This window comes from Calypte anna, chromosome 3, assembly GCF_003957555.1.
Source record: "Calypte anna isolate BGI_N300 chromosome 3, bCalAnn1_v1.p, whole genome shotgun sequence".
Taxonomy (NCBI): Eukaryota; Metazoa; Chordata; class Aves; order Apodiformes; family Trochilidae; genus Calypte; species Calypte anna.
In genome coordinates this window covers 67,194,054-67,209,213 of record NC_044246.1, presented here as the reverse complement: position 1 = coordinate 67,209,213, position 15,160 = coordinate 67,194,054, and the positions used below count along the sequence as shown (strand labels likewise).

Below are 15,160 nucleotides of genomic sequence, written 5' to 3'. Positions count from 1 at the left end.
TGAAGGACTCTCCCGGGAGAGGGACCCCGCCTTGGAGGGGGGGAAGAATGTGAGGAGTCCTCCCCCTGAGGAGGAAGGAGCGGCAGAAACACCGTGTGGGGAACTGACCCTGAACCCCCCCTGCCCTCCCCTGTGCCCTGAGGGGGAGGCAGCAGGGAAGGGAACCGGGACCAAGAGGAAAGGAGGGGGGTGGGGGAAGGTATTAAGATCTGGCCATGTTTTCTCTTCCTCCTTGTAGATTAAATTAGGTTTTTTCCTTACCAAGTTGAACCTGTCTGTTTTTGTCCTGTTACCGTAATTGGGGAACACAAACCTCCCTCTCCCTGTCTGGATTAAGGAGCCTTTGGGTAGATTTTCTTCTCCCTGTCCCACAGTGGGGCTGGCGGGCGAATGAGAGGAGGCCCGGTTGGTGCCGGCTGGGCTTAAACCGTGACACAAGGAAAATTTAAGATGAAGGAATGTAAAGTTAATAATAAAGGAGTGCATACGACACCACAGGAAGTAGGGAAGAAACAGTATAGTAAAAATCCTAAGAGTGGAGAACTGTAGAATATTATCAAGCCAACAGAGAAGGAGAAAGTCCAAACTATAAGGAATGATTAAGAGAAAACAAAGACAAGATGAACACAAGGACTGCATTTATTGCCCCAGGGCTATAAACTGCTGCTGACTGAGCTGCTACATCTGCTCAGCAAATGCTTTGCAAGTTTTCCAGCTTATCCTGCTCCTGCTAGGCATGTGTCTTTGGCAGCTATGTCAGTCCTACCTGGGGAAACCATTTCATGGGATATCTCATGAACCAATTTCAAAGACTAAGTCCCACTGTAAGGATTGCTGACTACTGTCAGCAGCAAGTGTGTCAGACAAAGTTAAAAAAGGTTGGGTGACATCAACCTTCTGTATCACTAAATCATTTAAATCCTAGCACACTGCAAAAAGTGTCTGACTTGTACAATACTTGAAATTTTAAAATTATCTAAAATGTATATAGAGGGAGTGACACAGCTTAGTTCTGATTACTTATTTACCGTAATCAGAAAATAGTTTTCTCCAGGTGAAACAAGAAATTCAGGTTTTCAGGGATAGTTAAGTAGGGCAGCACACTTAACCTTCTGCAGCCACAATGAATTTGTTTCATACATAGAGATATGAGTCATGCATATTTCTCAGATCCCTGTTCTTGAATAACTTATCACCAACTTAAATGAAGACTATCTGGATACACTGCATGTAGGACCTGGAGTGCCTGAGTCTTTTCACAATGACAGTGGGTAGAATAAGTCTGCTTTTCTTTTCACGGGGAAAAACATAGAATATGTGAATAGTGAGGAAAAAACTAAACACTCATTTCTAAACTGTGTAAACAGTAGAGATCTACCAAAAGAACAGAACAGTTTTAGTTTATGTTATGTAGGTTTATCTGTATGTTTGAAAGTAACTGTCTGTAGCAACATACTGTAAGTTCCACTGTATTTACCATATTTTGAGAAAAACCTTTTTCTTTAAATAACCATTAAATGGGAAATACACAGTTTTGGAAGATAACAGATCCCATTTCACTCTTGGCTTTTGGATAACATTTTGCTAATGTTCTTGTCAAAAGTTTATATCAGTCAGGCTTGAAATTTTCCATAAAAACTAAATTTATTATAAAATTTAGAGAGCTTTCTTGCTTAGGTGGCAGAATACAAGAGAGGAACTGAAGATACAGAAGAAAAAAAAGGGGGTGAGAAAGAAATTTAAGTTATATTTCACTATATATTTCTAAATAAAATTTTATAGCCTATCTTGCGAAGGTATTCAATTTGAAAAAACTTCAAATTTAAAGGTTGTTTTTTTGCTTTTTTTTCTTCTGATTTCAAATGGAGTCTCTGTCAAAATATAAGCATTTTTCCTTTTAGCTTTGTTCAGAAAGGATTAAGTAAACATCTAATAAACACCTAAATAACATCAAAATAACATCCACACCACTGTCCTCCATTTCTCTCCTGTGTTTTAGGTACATGGGCCAGACATGGTACATGGGCCCATCAAAGAGACCCAGTTGGTCAGGAATGGTATAGTTACATGTGCTTCTCCTTTTGCATTCCTCATATGGAACTGCCAGGTATTAGTGTACATTGGATAAGTCTATCAGGAGTTTGTAATTATGAAGCAGGAAGCCTTCAGTGACCCATATGTGGGCATCTTTGGAAGCTAGCTCTTTACAGCCAGGTGTAACATTCACCCCATGAGAACGGGCAAACTTCACTGTGCCCTCAATCCAGGCACTCACTGTGCTCACCATTGCATATACATATCTGAAAATATTCAACCAAACCTTCATTCTGTTTCAGACAAGATTGAATGTTTTGATTTGATACAAAACTAAAATGAAGGATTTTTTTTTCCTAAAACTCAAGCCTAATAAAAAACCAAGAGACACTGCCGCTTCTTTCCTACAGAAGAAGGGAGCAATTTTCCCATTCTCTTGTCCCACCCTTACTCTGTCATAAACATGCACTAGGGCACAAGTGATACATTCATCCACCAAACAGGGGATTTTTTTGTTAAATTGAAGCCTATTTTCCTAACACATCATTGTTAGAATCATAGAATTGTAGAATTGGCTGGCTTGGAAGGGACCTCAGAGATCATCAAGTCCAACCCTTACTATTTCTCTGGAATACAAAAGGTGCATAGACACTTACATACACATCATTTTGGAGACGTTATTGCTGTTGCAGCAGAAATAAGTCTTTCAGGACTGGCCTGTGTCAGGAACAGCGTGGCCAGCAGGTCCAAGGAAGTGATTCTGCCCCTGTACTCAGCACTGGTGAGGTCAAACCTTGAGTACTGTGTCCAGTTCTGGGCCCCTCAGTTTAGGAAGGATATCGAGGTCCTGGAGCAGGTCCAAAGAAGGGCAACCAGGATGGTGAAGGGACTCGAGCACAGACCCTATGAGGAGAGGCTGAGGGAGCTGGGGGTGTTCAGCCTAAAGAAGAGGTGGCTCAGGGGAGACCTCGTCACTCTCTACAACTCCCTGAAAGGAGGGTGTAGCCATGTGGGGGTTGGTCTCTTTTACCAGGCAGCTCTCAGCAAGACAAGAGGGCATGGTCTCAAGTTGTGCCAGGGGAGGTTTAGGTTGGATATTAGAAAGAATTTCTTTACAGAGAGGGTGATCAGACACTGGAATGGGCTGCCCAGGGAAGTAGTGGATTCCCCATTCCTGGAGAAATTTAAGAAGAGAATGGACGTGGTACTCAGTGCCATGGTCTAGTAACTGCAGCGGTAGTGGATCAAGGGTTGGACTTTATGATCTCTGAGGTGCCTTCCAACCCAGGCAATTCTATGATTATGATTCTATGAAAGCAGGCAGAACCTTTGCTACCCTTTCTTTGAACAAGACACGACATTGCAGATTGTTACCAGAAAATAAAAGCTTAAGGAATAGATTTGCAACATCTGTATTACCTAGTACCTTTAAAAATATAAAATAAAATAATTTTAATACTTGCCAAAAACTTGTAACACAAGTTACTCCACACAGTCCCAATAACTGCAATGTAAGAAACATGAGACTTCCACCTACCCTGAAAGACTGACCTTGTGTATACCTGACACTCAAAAAGAGCCCTACTTTCACTAAGAAATCACTGGGACAACCCATCTGAAGAAAGTGCAGGACATTATAAACTCATTAAGAGAGAACAGCAGATATATCAAAAAGGACTCTGGCTTCTAAAGCATGTTTTGGTCTAAGAAAGAGCTTTGTTTTGTGTCACTCTATTGCTTTTATTAGAAACAATAAGCTGCAGCTCAAAGGAAGGGCTTGCCAGGGCTATAGGAACTTTTAGAAGAAGTAAGGGTATGGGATTGTTTGGATAAGGTAACATTCAACAGTAAGTGTGGTAAGATTGGCCACAGAGGGAGGCATTTCCTCTCACAGTCCAGAACAAATTTACTGTCTCGTAAATGTAAACACAAAGATTACACAGGCATTAGTCCAAAACACATTTTATATAAACCTTCTTAGTACTCCCGTAGGCCATAACTGTACAGTCATTTGATTCTGTTGTAAGGGATTATACATTAATTTTACAACAGCTGATAATAATAGTTGACTGTACTGCAGACATGGAAATGAATTTGCTCTGAGTCTGCTTCAAGATGACAAATCATGGCATCTGTGGCTACTCTTGCACTCTTCAATGACTGGGAAGTGAGTAGGGCTTCTGCAGGGATAATATTGCAAGGCCAAGTGCATGAGTTCTGTTAATTAGCATAGCTTATTTTCAGAAACCTCCATAAACAAATCTTTTCCTGTGAACTTCCACTTCACTGTTGCAAAAATAATTTCAACATTTCCATTCATTCTCCACAATACTGTCTACCGACATGCTTATTTTTAATGTGCTCTGAAGTTCTTCTACATGAAAAAATAATGGCAGATGAAACTGACAGGATATTACTTTTTCTGTGATTTTAGTCCCTAGTAGTGCTCTAATTTAGGATACTTAAGAAAGCCATCAAAGTTTATTCCCAGCAATGGTTTTGTACCTGGGTGATGACTTTATTGCATTAAAAATGTTGTTCCAAAACAATTTGTCTTTGGAGTTTTGTGCCAACAACTTGTCTTTAAAGGCTACCATTGGTTTTAATGGACATTGTATTAGGGCACTGAGTGTGAAATACATCCATAAAATGAGTTTTTTTAAAAAGCCCAAAACTTAATATATGTTTTTCAGACCATATTTCTACTACATAGAGTCTTTCAAAAAGTGTTTTCAATTTTTGTATCAATGGTAGTGGTACCTTTAGGCATTTCTTAATGCATACATGAAAAAAAGTACTGCTATACTCTAATAATATACTCTAAAAGTAACAATTACTGTGCTATCCATAATAACTGAGAAGCAAAGCAGAAACCTTGAGGTGGCCCTAATGTTAACTTGGTACAGAGAACAGTAGCAGTATTGATTGATTTAACATTATGGAAAACTCAAAAGGACAAGAAAATGTTCAAACATACATTCACTTAAATCATCACAGCTTCCAAAAGCACCCAAAAAAAAGTCCCCCTTGTCTGCACAGGACACTGATGTCAGGCAGAGCAGATCTCTCCATCCATTTTGTGCAGACCTCCCTCGGACATTCACTTGGGCACACACCCCCTCAGAGCCTATTTCTAGCAGTCTGGACAGATTTGTCCCCCGGGGTCAACTTTCAGTGGAGAACAATCAGGTCTCCAGGGAGACTCAGAAAGGAACATTGCAGTCTGGCACCCCCAGGTGACCTTAAGCCAAAGGCCAGAGTGGTTCTTTCACATGGCAAAAAATCTCTTAACTAAACAATCTCCCAGTTTTTGGAATAACCTTTTTAGGGTGACAGATGGGAAGGGTGACACATGATAGATACCTTTGACTTTAAGAAGTAAAGGTGGAGCACACTGAACTCCATACCAGTGTGTTTATTGTTAACCCAAGACCCATACACAAGAATTCTTTTGTAAGGGATCACAGCACCGTGTCAGAAAGGTATGCCAGCATAAAAGGAAGTTTCTGGGTGATTTCCCAAACACTTCAGCTCTGTAATAAGAACAAGATCTCATGTTCTCTCTTCTTTCCTTGCAGTTATTCAGAAAACTAATAGTTATCTCTCCAAGCTAATCAAGTTTTCATTCTGTAACAGCCAAAAATATCAGGTTACTTTCTATGGATAAAAATCATACTAATTGATCCATGTCAGTGTGGGAATATACACACACTTCTAAATATCCATAAAATCTGTAGGAACTTGGGAAAACCATACAAAAAAGAAACAGAAAGCCAAGACTCCCATTTTTGAAGTAGAGGTAAAGGAGACTGTGAAAGGAACGTAGGAGTGGCCGCTTCCTCCAGCTGCTGTGGCCCAGGGACCCATGCCCAGGGGACACAAGGTCTGTGCCAATGCCAAGGAACACGGCTGCTTCTTTGCAGTTTGCAGGTTCGACCTTTGCATCTTTATCAGTTGAAAACTCCAGGTTTGCCTGCTGTTTCTTTATAGTCCAGAAATTAATGTAGCTGCCTGGATTTGTTTCTGATTGTTGCCTTTGTAAACGTTAACCTGTCAGGTTTGGTGTTTCTTTTCCTTATTGGCAATGTCCTTGGTCAGATAATCTCACTGAAAAACAAACATTCCCACACTTCTCCTACCCTTATCAGTGGGTGTGACTGAGCAAGCTTGCCCTTGTTGACACCTCCCTTCTCACCTGTCCCTCAGGGTGGTCTCAGTGTTCTTTTGTATTCCTCTTTTTAACAGACAGCACGAGAGGTACACAGAGCTCCACTCATCCTTCCTGAAATTCGTGGCATATATTCATTCCCACATGTGAGCCAGAGATATTTTTTGAGGTTTGAAAAGGTCTGCTACAAAACCACTTTGCTATACATATAAAAAAACATTATAAACTTTTGAGAAAACTAGGAATATATCTACATAATTGAGAGAAAACTACAACAAAACGTTTACCAATGCTACTGCAGGTAAATTTATAATGTAAAATATTATACTTTATAGAGTAGGCTACATAGGAGTAATGAAAATGTCAGTGTAATCCTTTCTGGAACCATCACTAATTATTTAATTCACTGTTTCATTTTTCCAGTTTTCTTTGATTAAGATTAGTGTACCAGAACAGAAAACACGTATGCATTTCTACCAGGTTTAAGTTAGAAAGAAAATTAATGCATTCATGATCAATATTTTGTTTGATTTTCAGGGAAGGTATTTCCAGATGAATTCTAGGCATGTCTGGAGAACTTAAAACAGTGAAGATGTGGATTTCCATTCCAGTTTCATGTTACTTTTATGGTTTTCTTAGGCTACCAGGAGGTGCAAACTTGAACGTCAACATTTAAAAAAATTACCATGAAGAATAAGCTTCTTAATGAGGAAGTTTAATCTCTTCCTTTAAAGTTCTAAGACAAGAGAGGTTTTCAAATATGGCACGTATAACACTATTAAAAATTCACCAAAAATGTTTTTTTTCCTTTTACATGCAGTAGTAATATAAAATAATATTTTGTCTGATTTTAAATATCACGTAATATATTATATTCTTCCTTTACTATGCATACTTTACTTTCATAACTTGAAGAGGAACAGAACATTTTATTATAGAAAAACATCAAAAAAGTGATTAATCATATTTTATCTATTAATCTCTTTTAAAAGTTAAGTCCAGGTAAATTTTGTGTTGTGTAAACCAGGATATTGGAAGGCTGCATCATTAGCATCTTTGCTGTAGCCTCAAGTTAGAAGACAGTGTCTGTAAGATAGTAACAGGACACATCCTGGGCTGAGTTCCCTGCATCACTGGTAGGAAGCAAAATAATTGATGGGTAAATCTGTGAGGGTAAAAACACTGAGGTCTGCAGCACAGGCTGACTTTTTTGCTTTAGGGTAGATGGGACAGACATCTGTGGTCTGTAAAGGACAGGTCCCTGAATTTCAGAGGGACCTGTGCAGGTCCCCTACTATTTCCTTTTGTGCCTATTTATTTTGAGCAAGGTTTTTTTGGGTCACTCATGACTAAGCAATCACCAATTCAGAAAAAAAAGGCAAACACTTGTTTAGGAGTATAAAACTTTCTCAGAAATAAAACTGAGTTTTGTGGCTTGGTTATTTTTCCCTAATAGTTTGGTCTTTGCCTACAGACAGAAATAAAGAATTGTGCAGTGTCAACACCTTTGCTTTTGCTAAACAAACTTGACAATAGGTTGGTAATGAGACATGGCAGTGATGTACCCTCTGACATTGCTTATACAACAGTTCCAGCCTCTGGTGAAGTACAAAGGGAACAGATCAAAGAAAGTGGATGGGCCTATGCATTTTCAAAAAATCCTTTCTGAAACAGAATAATGGGGTTAGTGGGGCCACTGGTTTGACCTTATAGGATATCTCTTATGTTTTTAGGACTTAATCTCTTCAGTACAGATACGATCCTACACAAAGCCCCAAAATCTTCTATAACCAACAGTGCTTTTCACATGTTACAAAATAATTCTTCACAAAGATAGCTGACCTAGTTTGTATAAAAGCAGCCCAGCTTTAGGACTTCTTAGCCTGGCTGAACAGTTAGTTACTATTTTTCAGTTCACAACCTGCTCAGAGATAACCCAGCTCTGCACAGCTCTGCATTGTGCTGTGTGGAGAGCCATCAAAAGACAACCATTGAGGAAACAGTCACCATTGTACAATACCTGGCAAATGTTTTTGCCAACAACATTGTTCAAAACCAACTTATCTAGGCTAGCATGCCCAATGCTTATTCCTATGGAGTCTAAAGGAAAAACATCAAACAGGACTATTGAGTTGTTCTGCTCGATATATAGTCATCGTTTTTCGAAGAGGCACCATAAAGGCCACAATGGGTTTCACAGGGCTGTAAGAAAAGAGAACTGAATATGTTTGCAGGTTTTAAGGGTACTGTTTCTCGCCTTCACATGATTAATTACCAAATCTTTCCCAACAGGGTAACAAAATCCAGTATATAATGATTATAAAGAGTAATGTACACACTAATTTAAGAAGAAAAAAAAAAAAGAGAGAAAAAGATATTTCTTCATTGCTCAGAATACTACTAGACAATGTAATATATTTAGAAAACCACATTGCAAGAAAATATGTCATCTAAATTAGACAAGTTTGCATGAAATTCAAGAGAAGCACTCTGAAGCACACATGGCAGTTCCAAACTTTGGGTACTTCAGTCGCTAGGAATACAAGGTCCAAAACCATCAAAAGCATGATCTCCTGGCATTGCAATATCCACCCTGTCTCAGAGAGTTGTTTTAGAGGGTCTTAAAAGTATCAGCCTTCTACATATTTTGGTGATAAAGAAACCTTTACTATCAAAAAATATATAAAAATAGCTTTTGTACTTGTGGCAACAGGTTTCAAGAATGTGAAACTACTACTACTTTGTGTAGTCATGTTAGCAACGAACAGTTTTTCAGGTGTTCAGTACAAGGATTACCTCTGATTGTACCACTGAGTGTCCTCTGGAGTTTGTACTGTTTGAGAGGAATTAGGGTAGTAAGAGAGAAAGAGCACAGAAACCACAGTGCTATATTACTTTCAGTTTTCTAAGGTGTTCACCAGAATCTAAGGCTTCACTTTAAAAAGAACCTCCAGATATTTTGGCTCTAAATACCACGTTGAAAAATGACCCACAGGAACTGAAGAAACCTCATAAGCTTCACTTTCTAAAAATTCTGAAACAGGTCATCTGTATATGAACAGTATGATGTATCATACAACTGTTGTATGATGTATATGAACATCATACTGTTCATATACAGTAACTCAGATTCAGTCAATGTATAAAATAGTTAAAGTTGAGACGGGTCACAGAAGGTGAAGGAATTATGGAAATTGACAAAAGTAACTTTCAAGTCACTTCTGCTTTTGAAGAGTTGTTTCATTGTGCAATTGACTGGTGAATTTTTATTGGTTAGGTATGGGGTTAGATTTCTACCATCTGAGAAACACCTGCATAAGAAAATTCTCTAAAATAAGGAATATTTCTGAAACTGGCAAAAGGTAAAAGCAATTGGTGTTCTCTTCTTTGAGTTAAACTACTAGGAATTTGCATGGATTTACTTCTCTCAGCATAGCAGTCTTATACCAATAACGTTGAGATGAACATGTAAGTTGACTTTCAGTAAACATCCCACATATCTATCAGGACAGCAGGCAAGAGCCCTCTCTAACTACACTCCACCTTTCCCCTAGAGTAAAAGAATTCACGTCGCTCCAACAGTGAGTTGTTTGCTTTGGGTTTTTTCTTCATTAAAATGAGCTGTACAGCTGGACTGTGTTTGTTGTCCGTAATAGCTGGCACTATGTCTCTTTCTTGTTTAGGTAAAACAACTGGCAGTAATAAAAAAGAGCAGGTGGATGCGTTACTATGGTTCCTGTTTATAGTGCAGAATAACAGGCACAGAAAGAGCACAGAGACAGAAAGGTCGTGCTCCTTCCCAAGGAGATTTATGCATTTTAATCTAGATTTTGGTGTTAAATAAATTGTACTCTCTAATCATTCTTTGCAAGGTAAATTATGTGACGGTGTTTTTATTTTTCTAGTTGTTATATATCTAGACCCAAAAAGAAGAGCATTCCAGAGTCATGGAGTTTGGCAGATACAACCTCACCGAAACTTGTTCAGAAATGAAAAATCTGTCTGGCTTGTGATTTTGACTTCTACCTGCAATGCAGAGAGAAGAAAACCAACTGTTGTAACAGTTGATGATTTTTCATTAGCATAGTCTGTGTCTGCTTTTTGTCAGACATTAAGTAAAATAACATTATTGTAGTTACAGATTTATTTACTCATGAAGCAAAAATTCACTGTGTAACTACATTTTGCTAGACAAATGCTTCCATCCCAGGGCTGCCTTGTCCCACCTATGCCAGGTAGGACCAAGAGCCCCTACCTGTCTCCAGAGACACCAGGCAGAATCTCTTTACAATCTCTTCACCCTGACAGGTTTTTGTTAGCATAAGATATACTGCAGGTGCTAGGGAATACCAGGTAGATATAAAAATAGAGCCTTGTTTCCTCAGTCTGTTCAGAACAGCCTTCATTGTAGCAGATGTGCATTTCTTGGCGGTATTTAATCTTATGCAGTACATGTTTAGATCACACTGCTGCAACAGGCAGAACCCAAACCATGAATTTACTTTTTGCCCCCCTTCTCCTATTCACACAGAACATTACTGATTTCACCCAAGTCATTGAGACTGGAAAGGATGACTCAAGTAAAAGGAAGGAAGCAAAAGAAATTTTATTTGAGATATCAGCCACAAATAGGACGTGCTTGACTTTTGGTGTAAGTTAATCATATTATATAATATAAATATAGTATACATATAGTCACAAAATATAATATAAACAAAGTCTCCCTTCAATTTTGCATACAATTTCTACCAATAAAGTTAGGCCTAAGGAAAGCAACACAGAAAAGAAATCTCATTCTTTCTCAGTTCTGCTTGATAGCCAAGGATATGCAGAACTTCTCTTTGTTATAAATAGTATTTAAATTTTGTTTTCTCCAGATTGGAGATATTGCAAATCCCTTCTGCCCTTTCATCCTGTTATTCATCCACCTTATCAGCACCACCTCAGTCATATTGGATGGAGGAAAAGAGACTTACAGGAAGAAAAACTGTTATCTAAATGAGTACTAGGAAGAAAAGTTTCTTAGTTTCCTTTCTACTTTACTTTATTCAATTTCTTACCAAGGAAAAGTTAAAAAAAGCCTTTTTCCCTCAAAAACATTCACAGAAGCTTTATTAAGAGAACAATTTGCTCTGCTGCAGCACTTGCAGAGAAGCAGCAATTACCCAGCATTATTATTTGAAATAGTAGGCAACATAGATTCAGATGACTTACTGATCTCTGACTGGTTCTGCAATACAGGTCATGTCAAAATTTTGATTAAAAATGCCCCGATATATTTTGTTGTTAATAATCTTGAAGGCTACAGGCAAACCTAAGATGATTAGCAAAAGAAATTTTACTGTCTGAATGCACCTTTCAAGCATATATTGGCTAAACTTACATAGTGACCCTGTTACCTCTAAGTCATTCCCTTATATTAGAATATTTAATGCCCCTCTCTCCCTTTATTTAAGTGAATTTATGAAGTATCCATGTATGCCTATGAAATTCAATTTTTAAAAAATTGGTTTTATATATTGTTTTATATACAATCACACTGAAATCAGCTGCCATGTCCTGTTTGGTTTTCTTTCCAAGCTTCCTAAGAGTCATCCCATTATTCAAGGCTGTTTCCCATAACAGTTTAGAGAGCTTGTATTGATCTAATAAAATGGAGATACAGCCCAGAAATAAGCTAAAATTCAAATTGTCTGTGCAAACGCACAGAAGTCAGCTGGTACTAGGGAACTTGCCTTCAAGTAGCTCAAACACTGTTGATCAGCCATGCCTGGCAAAGTATAAATAACACACTGCAAATATATGGTATATATGCATTCTGGTAGGTGAACTTGTGACAGAGACTTGACATCTTCCACTCTTTTTCAGTTCCATGCTGGAAACATAAAGAATGGAAGGATGCAATAAAAGTCTCCTATTTTGACAAATGTTCTACATTATAGATGTGGCCAACACCAAAGGAGACAGCTAATTAAAAACAAAATGGAAAGATGAAAGAAGTTTTATTTAAGTTCAGAGGACATGATTAAAGTACTGAATTTTAATTAAACTTTAAAACTATTTTCTCCACCCTCACTCTTTTACTTAATGGAAAGAAAAAGGTTAGGTTTTTTTAAACACCACCATTAATGTTGCTTTTATTATTTCAGTTAGATAACAAAGGTGTGAAATACAGAGGGTTGGTGAAAAGGAAGGCTTGGAGGAAACTGTAGGAATATTCCAGCTAGATACAAGGGAATAAAATCCTCATCACAAGGGTGTAAAGTTTAACAGGAAATGGCCCTAAGCAGATGGGTACAATGTTATTTTGGCCATGTTTGGGTTGGGATAACTGGTTCAAATGTCCTACAGAGGTCTTTGCCAACCTGAGTTTGACTGTGGTTACATGAAAGGACATTTGAGTGGCCTGACAGCAGAAAGTCTTGAATACTTTGTTGAAGGTCACTAAAGGTATCTGACTTAGGAGGAAATTTGAGGAAAGATGTGTTTAGCCAAATTAGTTTTAGTGCAAAAGTAAAAACTTGCCAAACATTTTGGAGGAACAGCTTCATTTAAGCTGTAAAAGCTCTCCATTTTCTCCTCAGTTAAATATCTATAAAGAAAAATCTTTTGTGAAAACTTAGTTTTTATGAAGAAAGAGGGAAAGGTATATAAAAAGAGCAAAAGAAAATAAATCTGATTCTGTAACAATAAAAAACCACACACGTTATGCAGCAATGGCACCTGGGCAAAGTTAACTTTGTATTTGGTGCTGTAGTAAAGAAAGGTAAGAGGGACCTTAAAAGCCAAGACTGTTGTATAGGTGAGCAAAATTACTTTCAAACTATTAACAGCAAGCAGAAATTTTAGATGACTTGTAATAACACCAGTTGCTGAAAGATAGCAAAGGCCAAGCTGAGTTGAATTAGAGCCTATCATCATTTCTCTAGTGGTTCAGAAAATGCCTTCCCTTCAGATTAATTTCAACAGTTGGAAGAAATCTTTTGAACATGAACATTAAAAAGATTGTCTGCCAGAATACAGAAATAGGAACAGCTGGTCAGACTCTGGAAATTAAGGTCTTCAGGTTAGAGAAGGGTCTTACAGTTGCCCTAAGATGCCTCTAGCACAAATTCTACAGTTGATAAAAGACTGGCATAATCATAACTGAGCCAATTTTTCTAGCCTTTGGCAGTATGGTCAGCAGATCAAATCAGAGATGTTTCAGGTCCAGATGAGATTTAACTGAAAAGCTGCAACAACATCCCTCTAAGGTCAAAATTATTCTGATACTAATAACAAACACCATTTTTTTTTTCCTCTTTTCACACTCATAAGTTTTGCTAAAACATACCTCAGGAACTGAAGTCAGACCTGTTTCAGCAAACTCTGCCTCTAATTGCACACATGTAAGAATCAACATCCCAAACTGAATCAGACCTTACCCATCCTCACCAGGGAGCCAAGTAACCGATTTTGAGAGATTTGTGTTCTAATTCTGAATATTAAATAAGATTGGACACATTTTTGGAAGGGCAGAAAAACATGGGCTGCATAACTACACTCTGAGAAAGTTTAGCGAATTAAATTTTTATTCTGTTGCTATGTCCACTCTTCTGCCCTTTGCACTACTTGCTCCAGTAAGTCTGTCCTGAGAGATTTGTCTCCAGAGAAGAAATAAATGATTTAAAAGACATATTAAAAAACCTTATCTGTTAGAGACTCACCCATCATTTGTAAGATAATGTAACTGTGTAAAGGCAGCTTCCTGAAACTCTGATTAATTGATAACTTTGTAGCTTGTTAGGCTGAACACTGTTTGGGGCAGGGCTAATATCTTTTTACTTTCTGGGAAGAGTCTGACACAGATCTACAGTTATACAAATAAAAATAATGAACCATCACAGTGGTAACCAACCTGATATTCCCAGATGCTTCTTAAACAACCGATTAGGGTATATCAGAGAGGGAAATTATTTAAACTGAAACAAACTCCTCAACACTCTGCCCTCAGTAATTGATTTGCTTGTGACCATGGTGCCTTTTCCTTTCACATGCTGATTGGCACTATCACCAGTAGAACAACTGGAGGCTGACCGTGGAAGGAGACCACTCAGCATGGGAAGAAGAGACCATAACCTCCTGCTCCAATCCCATTTCACATAACAGAAAAGAGACTGCAGTGTGCATTATGTGGGTTACTCACGGCTCAGCTTCAATGGTCTGGTCAGCAGCTATGTAGTTGGCAGGGATGTAGCCCTGGAGCTTGCGGCCAGGACAGAATGACCCTGCTGGCAGGAGGAGCCTAGCATACCACCAGCCTTCATTGGATGCACTCAACACTTGAAGCTTATCCCCAGCTCGGAAGCTCAAGTCCTCCTCAGTGCGAGCCTCGTAGTCAAAAAGTGCTACAAATAGGCAAGTATTCACCAGATGCTGGCCAGGCAGTGGAGGTAAAGGTTTCTCATTTTTCTTACTGTCTATGTCCTTCTGCTCAGGCCTTACCACAGCAGGGTTGGAGAAGACATGGATGACCTTATCATCCTGCTCACCAACTCTCCCTGAGAATAAGCACGGGATGTAGGGCTTCAACCAAGCACAGTACTTCTGACAAAAGTTTCCCATTCTGTTTTCTTCCTGCCTTCTGTTTTTTTCTTTTGCTTTTCCCAGCATGTGATACTCTTAGACCGATCTTTGCACCATCAACAGTTTAGCTTATTGCAGGATTTCTTCTCCCCCTCCTTCTTTGGCAGAAAAATGAAAGAACTTCTGGCACAGCTGGAAGCTCCTCTCTGAGCCCCACTGAGAGCTCATTACAGGCTGTTCCTGGATTGGGAGTGAAACCTGAGTATCCGAGCACTGGAGCACATGTGAAGGGAATATCTCCCTTCCTCTTCAGAACAGGAAAACAGCACAACAACTGTGATGTGCTGAGCTCCAAAAACAATGGAGGAGCATAAAACCTCTTCTCCCACAGCA

The 15,160-nt window shown here is 38.7% G+C and overlaps 1 protein-coding gene across 1 annotated transcript in view; it reads right to left on the bottom strand.

Annotated features, from left to right (window-relative positions):
- The window catches only part of FRK (fyn related Src family tyrosine kinase), a 46,679-nt gene extending 31,772 nt beyond the window's left edge, over positions 1–14,907 (bottom strand). Inside the window, exons 1-2 of the mRNA XM_030447261.1 lie at positions 14,690–14,907; positions 14,388–14,644 (exon numbers count right to left, since the gene is read on the bottom strand). Coding sequence (XP_030303121.1) covers positions 14,388–14,644; positions 14,690–14,854 — 422 coding nt within the window. The 5' untranslated portion in view covers positions 14,855–14,907. The remainder of the gene's footprint in view (positions 1–14,387; positions 14,645–14,689) is intronic.
- Positions 14,908–15,160: the final 253 nt, after the last annotated feature.